The following is a 15865-nucleotide window of genomic DNA, read 5'->3' as shown; positions in this document are numbered from 1 at the left end:
ACATAGTTACATTCAAAATTCAGACAGAACTTATGGGATGACCTGATACTAGGGATGAGACACACACACACACATATATATATATATATATATATATATATATATATCATCATCATCGTTTAACGTCCGCTTTCCATGCTAGCATGGGTTGGACGATTTGACTGAGGACTGGTGAAACTGGATGGCAACACCATATATATATATATATATACATACACACACACATTTACATGTTCATGTGTATGTACATATACAAACGCACACACAGCTTTTTTTTCCTTTTAGTTCCTGTTTGACAAGATATCACTCATATAGCTTTAGTCAATCCGAGGCTGTAGCAAAAGCACTTGCCCAATGTGCTTCCCTGTAGTACAACACCCAAAAACAGGTGGTTACAAAATGAACTTCCAAACCACACTGCCTTGTCTGTAGATTATATTGTTATTTGTATTGGAGAATGATGAAAGGCAAAGTTGACTTTTGTCAGATTTCAATTGGTAGTCTAACACACTACCAAACGAAATTCCATAAGATACCTTGTCCATTACTCTACTAATACACTAATAACAATGTATAAAAAAATGTTCTGACAATACCGCAATAGTGACCTGAACTTATATCAGTGTGTCAGTCCATAGCTTGTGACAATGTAATGGCTACACAATGGAAATGAGGAAACAAATTGGGGGAGAAATACTTTTATATGTTTGTTTACTTAAACAGCATGATTATTGTTAACATAGGCAGAAGCCCTTGGATTTGTAAAAGATGTATTTAGTTATGTACTGAATACATCTTTTTCAAAAATATTTTTTCACCCTTGTAATCAGAGAAAGACAGGTTGACTCTGGTGGAAGGGAGAAGCTAACTATATTCAAATCTCTGCTATTTCTGCTTTCTAAAGCATGAATAATGTTTATGTCGTCGTCGTTTAACGTCCACTTTCCATGCTAGCATGGGTTGGATGATTTGACTGAGGACTGGTGAAACCGGATGGCTACACCAGGCTCCAATCTGATTTGGCAGAGTTTCTACAGCTGGATGCCCTTCCTAACGCCAACCACTCAGAGAGTGTAGTGGGTGTTTTTACGTGCCACCGGCACGAAAGCCAGTCAAGCGGTACTGGCAATGGCCACGCTCAAAATGGTGTACAAAAGGATATTAGTTGATGTATATGCAAGAGGGACAACTAAGCTGTTATAGGCATATTATTTAACTAGCTGATTCATGTCTTTGAGTCAAAATATACATATGGTTATAGTCAAGCCCGAGGCAGTTATAATTTGAGTTAACCCAAATCAATACTGATCATAACTTCAGAGGAAAAAAAAAAATTTATTGATGAAAATAGATGACAGTTTGCTAATTATGCTTATATTCAACAGGCTTCACAATTGAACAAGCTGAAGCTATCACTGAAGCTCTTGTCGAAGTAGTTAATATGACACTTGAACAACAATCTAAAGAGATGGTTACAAAAACACAACAGGTAAACTACTTTCAAAATTCTAACAAATTCTGAATTAATTGAATTTTCCCACCCATTCCCAAATTAAATATAAAAAGGTTTCTTTTTTCTGATATTGTACATCTTTGTGTATTAATATTTCAATTAATTTTAATAGAACATTGTTATAAAATACTGTAGGGGGGGGGGAGACTTCATGTGTATTTCTTTTTCTTACCTGACCATTATTACAAACTAATTTATTTAATCATTAACTTTTACAAGAAGTGCTCAATGCATTTAACTAATTCAAAGAATTACTAATTTGGTCTTTATTAATTCAAAATTTTAGTAAATTCTGAATTAAATTCACCCACATCTTCCCATATAAAATCTGAAAAGGCTTTCTTAATAATTTTCTACATTTTTGTATACTCTTTTACTTGTTCCAGTCTTTTGACTGTGGCCATGCTAGAGCACCGCTTTTAGTCGAGCAAATCGACCCCAGGACTTATTCTTTGTAAGCCTAGTACTTATTCTATCGGTCCCTTTTGTCGAACCGCTAAGTTACGGGGATGTAAACACACCAGCATCTGTTGTCAAGCAATATTGGGGGGGGGGGACAAACACAGACACACATACATATATACGACGGGCTTCTTTCAGTTTCCGTCTACCAAATCCACTCACCAGGCTTTGGTCGACCCGAGGCTATAGAAGATACTTGCCCAAGATGCCACGCAGTGGGACTGAACCCGGAACCATGTAGTTGGTAGGCAAGCTACTTACCACACAGCCACTCCTATGCCTATATGGCAGAATTATTAACACAACAGGCAAAATGCTTGACAGCATTTCATCCATCTGAGTTCAAATTCTGCCAAGGTCAACTTTGTCTTTCATCCTTTCTGGGATAAGTGCCAGTTGAGCACTGGGGCTGATGTAATCAACTTACTCCCATCCCTTAAATTACTGGCCTTGTGCCAAAATTTGAAAAATTTTAAGAGAACAAAATTATTATGATATCTACAATGGGAAGAGATGACTTCTTGTGTTTTCTTTTTTCCTGCCAATTGTCTCAGAATCATCATCATTTAACGTCCATTGGTCATGCTGGCATGGGTTGGATGGTTTGACCGGGGCTGGTAAGCTGGAAGACTGCACCAGACTCCAGTCTGATTTGGCATGGGTTTCTATGGCTGGATGCCCTTCCGAATACCAGCCACTCCAATATTGACAATTTTAGAAACTAGATTTAATCATTAAATTTACAAGGAATATTATATGGATTTAACTAATTCAAAGAATTACTAATTTGGTCCTGGGTAATTAAAATTTTTCCAAATATTACATTGGCTGTTTGCAGCCTTATAAAGTTTTGAATGCTTTATTAAAGACCTAATACTTATAAAATATATATATATATATATATATATATTAGCTATATTGGTATGTTACATGCGTAACTAATGACAAAATTAAGGAATCTAGATCTCAAGTTGCGTTTTAATTGGATGACCACAGACAATTGAAAAGAGAAAGCATTTCATAAACAAATTCCATTTTTATTGTGCAATGTCTTCTATTTAATTTTTTCACGTTTTTCTGCAGGAAATTGTAACCCAGCAATTATTGGCTGAAATTGCAGCTGTGAAGAAGGACATGATCATTCTTGAGAAAAGTGAATTCTCAAACCTACGCAATATAACAGAAGTAAAGTTGTTTTTGTTTTTACAAAATATTTCAAGAAATTTTAAGATAGCCAGCTGTATACCACACTTAACGTATATACACTATTGAAAGGCCAGTCACTGCAGTGACATCTCTTATGGACATGCTGTGTTAAAAATACAAATATCAGACCAGAAACGAAAATTCATCCACTACTGGCCAGCAAGAATGCAGGTGCATTTCGGTCTTTTTGTGGGATTCTCAATGATGCATGCTTGCAGACAGCCACATGCTCAGACAAGAGTTTGTTGGCTGTGATATAGGAAACAGTGAATAAAACATTCACTGATGTTGCAAATACCTGCCCAGTTGATTAAAAATCTTGCATACAAAATTGAAGCAGTATTAAATATAAATAGCCATCTACATATCATACCTAAAGTGTACACACCATCGACAGGCCAGTTATTGTGCTATTTGCCCTGAGATAATTTCTTATGGCAGTGCTGTGTTAAAAACATAATAAATATCAGGGTGAGACAACTCATCCTATGCAGAAAAAAACATTTCTTAATCTTTTTAAGCTTATTTGGGAATCAATAATTTTTAAACAATCACTACATATAATCATTTGCATGAAACAATGTTGTTCAGATGTAAAGAATTATTACAGCTTGTCCCCAGGCTTTCAATTTTGTTGTTTTCTCTCATTAAAAGCATATTTGAAGCATCATGAATAAACAACAACAGGCAGTATAAGTTTAAATAGAATCTGTGATTAATTAGGAAAATCAGTTGTAGAATTTTAAGGGGATAAAAATGAGAATTTTATCATTTTCATTTAATGTCTATCATCTACGCTGGCATTGGCTGGATGGTTTTGCAGGATCCAATATGTCAGAGGATTCTGTCAGGTCCCGATCTCTGTAAAATGATTAACGCCAACCACTTTGCCGAGTATATTGGGTAATTTTTCATGGTACCAGCTTTAGTGATTTTCACTTTGAAACATACAAAACTTAAGGGCCTAAAGTAGCCCTTATAGCTGAAGGAGAATAGAAGAGAGGTAAGGTACAATGATTCTGTATTGGTTTATGAAGGATGGTAAAGTAAATTTAGGAAGAGATTTATAGTTATGTAAGGGGAATAGTGGAGAGTAACAATATAAACACCATGGGGGGAGGGTAGAAAATGGGAAGGGACTAGTGTTAGATTATTGATAAAGGGACTGAGTGGTTATATAGGTGTTAAATTAGATCCGATATATATATATATGCACACACACACAAGTACTGTTATAGCATATAAGAAGGCTAATTTAAATATTTTTACATTTAAACATCAAAAATTACTAGAAAAAATCTACACATAACGGGCATTAAACTAATGAAGTTTTATATGGATATTTATGTTAATACATAAATGATCAGTGGTTCCCAACATGGAGCATGTGCCCCTCCAGTGAGGGATAGGAAAATCATGATGGAGCATGGGACCCAAAACTTTTTTTTTTTTAGTGGTACATGGAATTGTGGGTATCTTCTTTTCACAGCAAACAAACTTCACCTATACTAAGCCTAACCAAACCAATCCCTCCAGCCAAACGTACTCTTTGAAGACTGTTTGCTACAGTATAGCACTATTACTAATGTCATGGCTGAAGCTAACAAAATCTGCTGTAGTTGACAGGCACAAGGCTCTCAAAGTGATTCACTTCTTTATTTCTTAGTCAATAATGTACGTTTTTTTTTTTATGAAATAATTGTGATAAAATATTAAAAATAGAGTTGTTGCTTTTTTTTCCAACCACTGGAGGGACATACATTTTTCTGGAAAGTTATAGTGAGGCCCACAGGAAAATAGGTTGGGAAACACTGATTGAAATATTTAACTGTATACATTGTGTGTGTGCATATATATATATATAGAGAGAGAGACAGATATAGAGTTCAATACACTTGTACAATTCAACTGTTGCTGAGACTTAAATGATTTAGGGATAAATTTATTTTAATGATTTAGGGATAAGGTTGCTTTTCTTCAATTTGTTACTTAAAACAGTCATTTTCATAAACATCCAATCATTTTATAGTCCCCAACCTGTCAGTGGTTTGTTAACATTTTGCATTTTAAATCTTAATTTGCATTTTCACTCCAACCAGCAGAACTTAATAGATCAAAATGTTTCTGTTTTAGTGTCATATAGAAGACAAACAGTTTCTTTGGTTACCTTAATAATTTTTGTGAGTTTTTTTAAACTTCTTTTCAGAAACAGAGTAGAGATATATTGCAACTAAAGGATACTGTAAGAGATGAAGTATCTAAACTGGAAGGGAAAATCTTACTGGATGTAAACCTTGAAAGAGGCCGTACCAACGAAGAGGTACGTGTTTGGCTATTCTATATGCAACACTGAATAATAGAAGTAGCATTTTTGGATTAATCCTAAAACATTTTGTATTTATAGTAATGTTGTTGAAGTAAGAAATAAAACTTAAATATTACATTTGAAGTTAATAACCTGCAACGATTGTCATAAAATCACTTTATTTTTAAATTTCAAGTTTGCTGATAAAGAAACCCAAATTTCGAATATCAATAATAAAATTGATACAAAAATTGCTGATCTCCGCACAACATTTGAGCAACACAGAAATGATGTCCTGAAATATGCTGGAGGTAGGTTCATTGTTTTACGGTGAGAATACCTATAAGCCATTATACTGTGTGTGGGAAGTTAGGGAGAGATACAGAAGACTTCCTCTAAAGTAATGTTTAGTTTGGTGAAGCACATGTATCTGCTAGCTAGAACTACAAAAATAAACTTCACAGTGCTGCTGTTATTCAAAGTATGGAGACTGTGCCATCTGAGAATGACTTTTCTTTGGTCTCTATTTACAGCTCGGTCAACTGGGTTATTTGAGAGTGTAGTTTCTTGATCAGACACCACACATGCCAGTTAGTGACAATATGAACTGCTGGCTTCTCAATTTAATATCTAGTATCAAAGCATCAAAATACATGCTGTGAAAAGCTACTTTTGTAGCCTCGGTGAAACTCACCAATCTGCATCATAATTTTTGCTTAGCTTTTGGATAAGTTTAAACTAGAACTGAAAATCTCGTTTTACATATTATTATCGCTTATTTCTTTGTCTATTTCCAGGAACCATTTTCTCATGTCTGACAATTTCTCTTGGTTTTTATCGTCTATGGTCCTGACCACAACTCAAAATCAATCCAACAAGAACTTACAAATCAATATATTTTTTATTTCATTGTTGAACCAAATGGAGAGACTTGAAATTTACAAGCTTCCAGTGGTCATAAGTTTGCTGAATATGAGCTTTTCTAAGAAGTTAATTAAATAGTAAAATTTCCCTCCCTTCCATTAAAAAAGCTCAGGTGCACACACAGACATTCTTCTTTAGATATTTTAACAATTAAATAAGGCATAACCTGCTCCTTTGTCTGCAAGTTTAAGGATGGAGAAAAATTGTAATATCACATAAAATGGTGTTTCGAGACAAAATATGGACGGATGTTTACCTAAGTCAAAAATCAACGTAGTATTTACCTAGAAGCATTTAAGAAAGAAATGCATCCATATCTAGAAAAAAAAATACAGATTTATTCCTGTTTTGTTTTTTAGAATATAATTGAAGAGAAAGCAAGTGGGAAAAAAATTAGCCAATGGTATAAGTCCAGGTGTGAATATGAATATAATTAATAGTCATCATCAGAGTCATCCATTTGAACTCTTCTTCGGTCAAACTGAAAATATATGGAAAAAAAAAAATTTGAATTTTTAATGTGAAATTGTATATAACACATAGGCAGACAAATATGTATTTAAGTTATTATGCATTTGATAAAGTATATATTTTTTTTAAAATTGGGATCAAGATGTTTTTGTGAATTTCTGCCATTCACCAGAATGATGCACATTTCTGCTTTCCACAAGACTGAGTAGATTAGAGTGAATCTCTGAAGCTAGAATGTCAATCTATCACCAGTTAATTTTCCCATGGGTAGAAGTGAATGACATTCTAGGAGGTTTTAAATTTGCAATGCTTACAGTGACAACTCAAACCACTATGTGGTGCCTTCAAATAGCTAGGTGGACTGCACTACTTAAGAACTAAGTGACTTGGTCATGGGTATATTACAAAATGCTGGCAAAAGACTTCAAATGTTAACAAAATACAATCCACCATCCTCTCAACTGGTAACTTATCTTGTATTTATTTCTTGGTTATTCATCTCCTGGATATGCAGATAAACGGAAAAAAAAAGTACCCTATTTTATAATGTTAAATAAAAATCTGATCATAATGATATGTGTAGTTATAATTTTTACCTAAGAAAATTTGCATAATTATATTCAAAGAAAGTGGTTTTGTTGATGAGTTTACAATACAACTGACAAAAGATACAAAACTACACCTCTTACGATGACAAACTAAAAAGTGTAGTTTTGTATCTTTGACAAACACTGTTTACAGACAAGGACAGCTGTGTGAAGAAGTGCTGATCTGTAACTGTGAAGGGAACCTATGGAAGACATGGGATGAGGTGATGAAGCATGATCTTCAAACGTTGAGCCTCAATGAGGCAATGACAAATGACCGAGACCTGTGGCGATATGCCATGCTTGAGAAGACCTGCCAAGCCAAGTGAAATCACAGTCATTGCCAATGCGAGCGTCATGTAACTGGTACTCACAGCTGTGGCACATAAAATGCATCCTTAAAACGTTGGGCAATATTCTGTGCTTGAGAAGACCTGTCAAGCCAAGTGAAATCAGTCGTGGTCAATGCCAGTGTCGCATACCTGGTATCCGTGCTGGTGGCACATGAAAAGTACCCATCAAACTTTGGGCCTCAGAGAGGCAGTGACAAGTGACCAAGACTTTTGGCAGTATACTGTGCTTGAGAAGACCTGTCAAACCAAGTGAGATGGTAGTCATGGCTGATGCCAGTGTTCCATAACTGGCACGTAAAAAGCACTCACTACACTCTTCGAGTGGCTGGCATTAAGAAAGACATCCAGCTGTAGAAACCATGCCAAATCAGATTGAAACCCGGTGCAGCTCTCCAGCTTACCAGTTTTCAGTCAAGCCATCCAACCAACCCATGCCAGCATGGAAAACAGACGTTAGATGATGGTTTCATAAAAAAAGAATATTTGAATATTAAATAATACGTATTTTCACAAAACACTTAAAAGATTGTCAAACTTAGTTTAACTATCATCATAGTTAACTTAAGACATTTTTACTCTTTTTCCCATTTCAATTACTAACAATCATGACACATTCAGTATATCCACACAACATATGCAGAATGTCTTCAACAGCTTCACACTTTTTATACAATCTACTTTCAGAATAAAAAACTAATAAGCTTGATAAAGAGCTTAACTACATAAAGGCTCTATTTTACCTCATCACATCATATCATATTTTTTTTTTTTTAATAAATGAACTGTGTTGATGTAAGCTAGACTTTTGTGATTAACCTAACAAAATTAATTTTATCAAGAACATCTAGTTATGGTAGATCAGACATGTTGAGCCAAAGCTTGGAAAAAATGTTCAACAGTTATATTCTTTTACTGGTTTCAGTCAATGACTGCAAGCATGATGGGATGCCAAGGGTTTTAGCTGAATATCATCAACATTTATCATCAGTTTTCCATGCTGCCATGGATTGGACAGTTTAACAGGAACTGGCAAGACCAGGGATTGCACCAAGTTCCATAGTCTGCTTTTGGTTTGGTTTCTACAGCTGGATGCCCACCAATCTACGGAGTATACTGGGTGATTTTTACATGGCACCATCACCACTGAGCTTAATACTTATTTTCACAAACCTTTTAGCAAAGTACTAAACCTTTTTTTTCTTTTTTCGTATCATAAAGGGACACTACTATACACGCACACACATACAAGAGGTTTCATCAAACCAAGATTTGTATGGATGCGAAGCACTTTTTAATTAAAAAAAAAAAATTCTTACCTTTACTGTTGTTTTTCGCTGCGTCTGCTCACTAACTTGTTCCAATAGACTAATTAGATGGTTTTCACTAAGCTGCAAACAGAAACCGGAAGATAATTATCTGCTCAACCAAAAATAATTGTAAATTAAATAGTATGAAAAACAAAAATATTTTGCTTGATGTAAAGCTAATTTTTCCATTAAACAATTATATTTTTCCATGTGAAATTAGATTTAAGCCAACTTCAGTGTATTACTGGTTCTTTTTATTGATTTCCTGTAAAAATGAATGACAAAGTTGGGATTTAACCCAGGTCATAGGACAAATTTAAATATTGTAATGTGTTTTAGTTAGCATCACCTTATTCATTCTACCAATTCAACGCCCTTTTAACTTACAAACTTAACCTACAAACATACAAGTAAAGGAAAGTCTTTATCTAACTGTTAACTTAGCATTGAACTGATAATTAACTAGTATTTGTGTTACGACAAACTTACTGAAATATAAATGAAAGGAAAAATATCCAAAAGTAATTTTTATTAACCTTTACATTTTAAACTGTTCAAAAAGTAGTTTAATATACATGGTCATTTGTATCGCTAGAAATATCAGATTCCCCTCAAGCCAAATCTTACTGACTTTACAAACAAGGACATATTTGATAACGTAATCCTAGATTACATTATGTCTTTGATCATAAATCTACTCAGTCAAAGTTGACTGGGCTGACCTGAGTTTAAAAAAATTTAATCAGAACTGAACTGAGGAAAATGCAAAGCACTGATGTCAAAGACAACTACCAGATATGGGTTCTGTACACTAGGTGAGTGGTTCTCTCAACTTCCCCCAGAAGAAGCACAGGGATTATTTAACAAAGTACTCCTAATAAGTGAAGTAATTATTACTTTATCAAAATTCCCCCACCAATTATTCTTCTACTATGATGTGCAGCTCATTCTTTTAGAAACCACTGGGTAAGATGCGTAAGATCAAAGCAGAGATGGCCAGAAAAAAAAATAGTTGAAGATCAATTAAACTGCTTATTGTAGCAGCCCAAATTTCCAAATAGATGCAAATTTTAGAACATGACCCACAATATGTACAAGATGCCTACAACTAGTAATAGCAATATATTCTATGTTTGGTGAGCTGAGCTTCAGAGCTGTTCAAACAGCTGAGCAAAGCTCACAAGTAATGTAAACTAATTACACACACAACAAGACAAAATGTTGACAAGATGAAAGATAGATCTGGAGGTAGTGTAGAGATGCTGGAGAGGAAACGAGTATGTGTGCTATGTAGAGAGCCCTGCTAGGTTTCTCACAGGCAAACAACACCTGAATAAATTAAGTGGGTGGCATAGGTGTACTTCTCACATTGTAGGTGCAGTAACTGAGTCATGCAACAGAAATACAGCACCTTTTCACATATTTCAATGTACGTGTAGGTACATGCATGGCCATGTGGTTAGAAGCTTGCTTCTCAACTGTGGTGTTGGGTTCAATCCTACAGTGCAGCACCTTGAGCAAGTGTCTTCTACTATAGTCCCAGGCTAACCAAAGCCTTGTGATCAGATTTGGTAACTGAAAGAAGTGTGTGTGTGTGTCATGATATTACATGATAGTTGTAAACAAGCATCACCAAAGAAGTTATGTTGAATCATTTCCAGTCTCCCATGGTAACATGTCTGGCCATAAGAAATATTACCAAGCTTGGAAACAGATAAGGGTTAATGACAGAAAGGGCATCCAGCTGTAGGAAATCTACCTCAACAAATTACATCTAACACATGCATAGAAAAATGGATGTTAAATGATGGTGAGAAAGAGTGAGGGTGGGGGCATACAAACATATCACTGTCACTCTGTCAATTACAATGAAGAGGGTTCCAGTTGATCCAATCAACAGAACAGCCTGCTCGTTAAATTAACATGCATGTGGGTGCGCACTCCACAGACATGGGTACCCTTAACATAGTTCTCAAAGAGATTCAGCGTAACACAGTGTGAGACAAGGCTGGCCCTTTGAAATACAGGCACCACTCAGTTTTGCCAACTGAATGGACTGGAGCAACATGAAATAAAGTGTCTTGCTCAAGTACAACATATCACTAGGAACTGAACTCACAACCTTGCGATCATGAGCTAAATACCCTAACCACTAAGCCACATACCTTCACTGTACACACACACTAAAATACACAGTCAAGTACAAACACAAATCAACTAGCTACACCATGGCAAACTGCAAACAGTTGAGTCATTTTCATAATATAATAATGCAATACTAACCTTTCCGGCAATCTGTCCACTTGTTGCCATTTGACATAACATGCTCTCAACCATTTTAGCCTTTTCTGGTTTAGCAACTGCAATGGTATTTACTGAAAGAGAAAACAGATGATTTTTTTTTTTTTTTTCTTAAAGTGACTTTATTCAGAACAGAGCATGCTAGTCATGTGTCAATTTTTAATATTCTAAATAGGCCAGCAAAACCATTAAGTAATCCAGATGAAAAAAAAAAAAAAAAAAAAAAAAAAAAAAAAAAAAAACATGCATTGAAAATATATATTTTAGTAGAGGACATGTAATCATGTTTTGTTTGACATTTAGAATCATTTAATTAAACTCCATTAACACTTAGCTGAGGTTCTAGTTTTCCAGACTTGTGAGTGCCAGTGCTACATGTGTGTCCATGCCAGCACCATGTGAAAGCATCCTTGCTGGCACCATGTAGAAACACCTGTGCCAGTGCCACGGATAAGCATCCATACCAGCACCATGTAGAAGCACCCATGCCAACACCATGTAAAAGTGCCCATGCTGGTGCCATGTTAAAAGCGCCCAGTATGTTCCCTAAAGTGGTTGGCCTTAGGAACGGCATCCAACCATAGAAACCATGCCAAGAAAAAAAACAGAATGGAATTTTGGCTGCTGGCCAGTTCCTGTCAAACTTTTCAACCCAGGCCAGCATGGAGAACGGACGTTAACTGATGATTTATGGAGTTATTGTTGGCACTCCGTCGCTTACGACGTCGAGGGTTCCAGTTGATCCGATCAACGGAACAGTTTGCTCGTGAAATTAACGTGCAAGTGGGTGAGCACTCCACAGACACGTGTACCCTTAATGCAGTTCTCGGGGAGATTCAGCATGACACAGTGTGACAAGGCTGACCCTTTGAATTACAGGCGCAACAGAAACAGGAAGTAAGAGTGAGAGAAAGTTGTGGTGAAAGAGTACAGCAGGGTTCGCCACCATCCCCTGCCGGAGCCTCGTGGAGCTTTTAGGTGTTTTCGCTCAATAAACACTCCCAACGCCCGGTCTGGGAATCGAAACCGCGATCCTATGACTGCGAATTCACTGCCCTAACCACTGGGCCATTGCATCTCCACTTATAGAGTTATAGTCTTTGATATTAGGTTGTTTAGAATACAAGAATTTAGAAATTACAGTAGTTATAATGTAAATTATTTTCTTAGTAAAATTCAAATTAGATAAAGCTACAAATAACAGCACGTAGACTATTAGTGTTAAAAAAACCCTGACTTTTTACAATCCAAAGGGATTTTAACACAATATTCTGCATGCTACTATTTATAGCTTTACCTACTTCAAGTTCTACCATTAAAAATAATTTACTTTCAAAGATTGTATTAGTATATTAATTATGAAACTTAATAAGACATCTCTTCCTGAAAGAAGCAGTGAAACGTATTCTGTTAACTAAAGTAACATATCTAAAACACAACATACAGATAGACAGAGCAATAAAATAGCCCTGTGTTTATGGTAGCCGTTTTTGGCCAGTTTAACTGTGAAAAACATTAGGCCAGAAAAAACATTCTGAAGAATTTTACCTGTTGACTCTTTAGTAGATTATGGATATAAAGACCAAAAGCATATCAAAGCAGCTACTAAATTACTAAAATTTAATGTTTTGGTTAAAATCATCACTTTAGGTTTATGAAAGGTGACCAGACTTTTTGTTTTGTTTTGTTTTTTTTTGGAGGTGGAGGGTAAATAAATCTTTATTAAAATGTTAAATTGCCGTGATGTAAGACAAACTTAGCTGATACAAACATTTGGGTATATATTCCAAATTCCAAGTACAACTGAAATGTTATAGCTTAGAATTTTTTTTCCATCCAAGGAGTTTTTTTCACCAATATTCCACAGCAAGCTGGCAAAATTGTTAGCATGCTGAGTAAAATACTTAGCGGCATTTTGTCTGGCTTTACATACTGAGTTCAAATCCTGCCGAGGTCAACTTTGTCTTTCATCTTTTTGGGGGGTCAATGAAATACCAGTTGAGCACTAGGGTCAATCTACTTAGCCCCTTCCCCACAATTTCTGGCCATGTGCCAGAATTTGAAGCCAATATTCTACTCACTATTATTTATAAAATGTGGGACATGAACCCACATTTTCTGTAAACGTGACAGACATCCTAACCATAGTACTAAAGCAATCCTTCTAAATAATGCTTATACATCACAGCTAACACAGGATACAAACATACAAATTAATTACTTCAAAACCATAGATGAGTCTTTTATCCACTTTTCTCCATCATCAACGTTTAATGTCTACCTTCCATGCTAGCATGAAAGAATTAAACTGCAAAGATTGAAGTTAAAAAGGGCAGATTTTAAGAATTGGCATTTATAATATATACACATGCATGTTATTGAATATGAAGCTGTGTTCAGGTATGAAATTAAACCAGGCTACAGATCATGTTCACCAAGTATTTAGTTCAATAAGCTCATGGTAACAAATTTTGGTGGCAGATATGGTCTATTATATTGACTCCAGGACTTCATTACTCTCAAATGATGACACTTGAGTGAGGAGAGACTGCTCTCCGATAACCTCTACTCACCCACCCTGACTTTCTTGTCACCATGTTCTTGAAGATATCCCCAGCACATCATCATCATCTTTTTCCTACACACACCACTCTACTCACCCATATATAACTGGAGTAGCATTGTATCTCCTCATGCCTAAATTATGCTTGTATGGCAGACAGACTGACCTATCTCATCACTTAAGTTCTCCTACTCAACCCACCTCATTATCATTACCACTGTGTCCTTGCTCTCCTTTACACTAATCCAACATTACTTTTCCCTTCTATCTTCATTACTCGCATCCCAACATCTCCCCATTTCCATTCTCTCCCAATAAATTTCTTCAATCAATTATGGGAAGGGAGGGAGGCTCCCTTTTGCTTTGCAACATTCCAAGATGAAAGGCAGCCTCACTAGTACAGACGCCACAAAATGCACTCAAGCAGCAACAATGTAGAACCCCAGACGGCTCTTTAGTCTTACTGGCAGCAAGGCAACCTCTGTAGTGCTAGTGCCACGCAGTAAAGTGGGTGGTATTATAGGAAGGGCATCCAGCCATTGAAACCAGGCCAAAAATTAAACTTGGAGAAAAATATCTTCCAATCCATCCGACACATGCCAGCATAGAAAACAGTCATAAAGCATGGTGATGAAGATTTTCAGTTAAGAATTAAATAAGGAATTCATATGAGGATACATACATCTAGCTCGGGCTGATTGATCTAATACTTGAGACAATATTGAATTTCTCAGCTCTTCTTGTTGCTGAAGTTTCTGTTCTGTCTCTTCTTTACTACGGTGATTACTGTTAGACATCTACAATGAAAGTAAATAAAATAAATAAATACATATAAATGCATGCATATGTACATTACATGGAAAAATGTGAGCATGAAAAGTCATATTCTTAAGATTATAAACCTGGAAAAGTATAGGACAAGCTATTACTTCTAGTAAAGTAAAGAAGAAGAAACTTTTTACTTAAAATATTGCAGCTAAAATTAAAATTTGAATATTAAAATTTACTTTATTATAGTTTACAAATAGAGATCGTTGCCAGTGCCCCTGGACTGGCTCTTGTGCGGGTGGCACATAAAATACACCATTTTGAGCGTGGCCGTTGCCAGTACCGCCTGACTGGCCTTCATGCCGGTGGCACGTAAAAGCACCCACTACACTCTCGGAGTGGTTGGCGTTAGGAAGGGCATCCAGCTGTAGAAACTCTGCCAAATCAGATTGGAGCCTGGTGTAGCCATCTGGTTTCACCAGTCCTCAGTCAAATCGTCCAACCCATGCTAGCATGGAAAGCGGACGCTAAACAATGATGATGACACAGGAATGTTGACGCAAACAGGAAAAATAGAACTAAAAAATATGAGTATATGTATATTTTTAATATTTAGCAGAGGTAACAAAGTGACTCAAGGTCCAAGAGTTTCATGCATTGACACTTATCAAACCAGTCACAAGTCGAAGGCCTGTGTATAGTTTGATAAGCATTACTTAGTTTGTTTTTTTTTAATTTTGTAATTAAGATTTCTGTACTTTTTTTTCTTTTTAGTTTTTAAATGTCTCACACCCAGGTAATAAAAAATCAATGGTTAAGTAGAATAAAAACTAACTTTCCCAGGGCTAAAACATCACAAACCAAAAGGGTTTTGTGTAGAATCAGCAGAGCCAAGACATGTTAACTTGTGCAGTTATGAATGAAGTAACCAGATGGGTGCTCTGGGGCATTGTTTTGAGTGTGCCACGTTGAGGGATATATTAGAGGGACACACACACATATATATATATATAAATATATATATATACATATATACGATGGGCTTCTTTCAGTTTCCGTCTACCAATTCCACTCACAAGGCTTTGGTCGGCCTGAGGCTATAGTA

General features: G+C 35.8%; 2 protein-coding genes across 2 annotated transcripts in view; one reads left to right on the top strand and one right to left on the bottom strand.

Moving 5' to 3' along the window:
* The window catches only part of LOC106879101 (coiled-coil domain-containing protein 90B, mitochondrial), a 21228-nt gene extending 13773 nt beyond the window's left edge, over positions 1 to 7455 (top strand). Inside the window, exons 3-7 of the mRNA XM_014928537.2 lie at positions 1386 to 1489; positions 3059 to 3160; positions 5388 to 5501; positions 5683 to 5797; positions 6284 to 7455. Coding sequence (XP_014784023.1) covers positions 1386 to 1489; positions 3059 to 3160; positions 5388 to 5501; positions 5683 to 5797; positions 6284 to 6339 — 491 coding nt within the window. The 3' untranslated portion in view covers positions 6340 to 7455. The remainder of the gene's footprint in view (positions 1 to 1385; positions 1490 to 3058; positions 3161 to 5387; positions 5502 to 5682; positions 5798 to 6283) is intronic.
* The window catches only part of LOC106879103 (programmed cell death protein 5), an 11420-nt gene continuing 2281 nt past the window's right edge, over positions 6727 to 15865 (bottom strand). The window contains exons 2-5 of the mRNA XM_014928539.1: positions 14675 to 14789; positions 11412 to 11503; positions 9138 to 9209; positions 6727 to 6891 (exon numbers count right to left, since the gene is read on the bottom strand). Coding sequence (XP_014784025.1) covers positions 6844 to 6891; positions 9138 to 9209; positions 11412 to 11503; positions 14675 to 14789 — 327 coding nt within the window. The 3' untranslated portion in view covers positions 6727 to 6843. The remainder of the gene's footprint in view (positions 6892 to 9137; positions 9210 to 11411; positions 11504 to 14674; positions 14790 to 15865) is intronic.

Source organism: Octopus bimaculoides, chromosome 20 (genome assembly GCF_001194135.2).
Source record: "Octopus bimaculoides isolate UCB-OBI-ISO-001 chromosome 20, ASM119413v2, whole genome shotgun sequence".
Lineage (NCBI taxonomy): Eukaryota > Metazoa > Mollusca > Cephalopoda > Octopoda > Octopodidae > Octopus > Octopus bimaculoides.
Note: the sequence above shows the minus strand (reverse complement) of the source record. Positions and strands in the feature narration are given on the sequence as shown.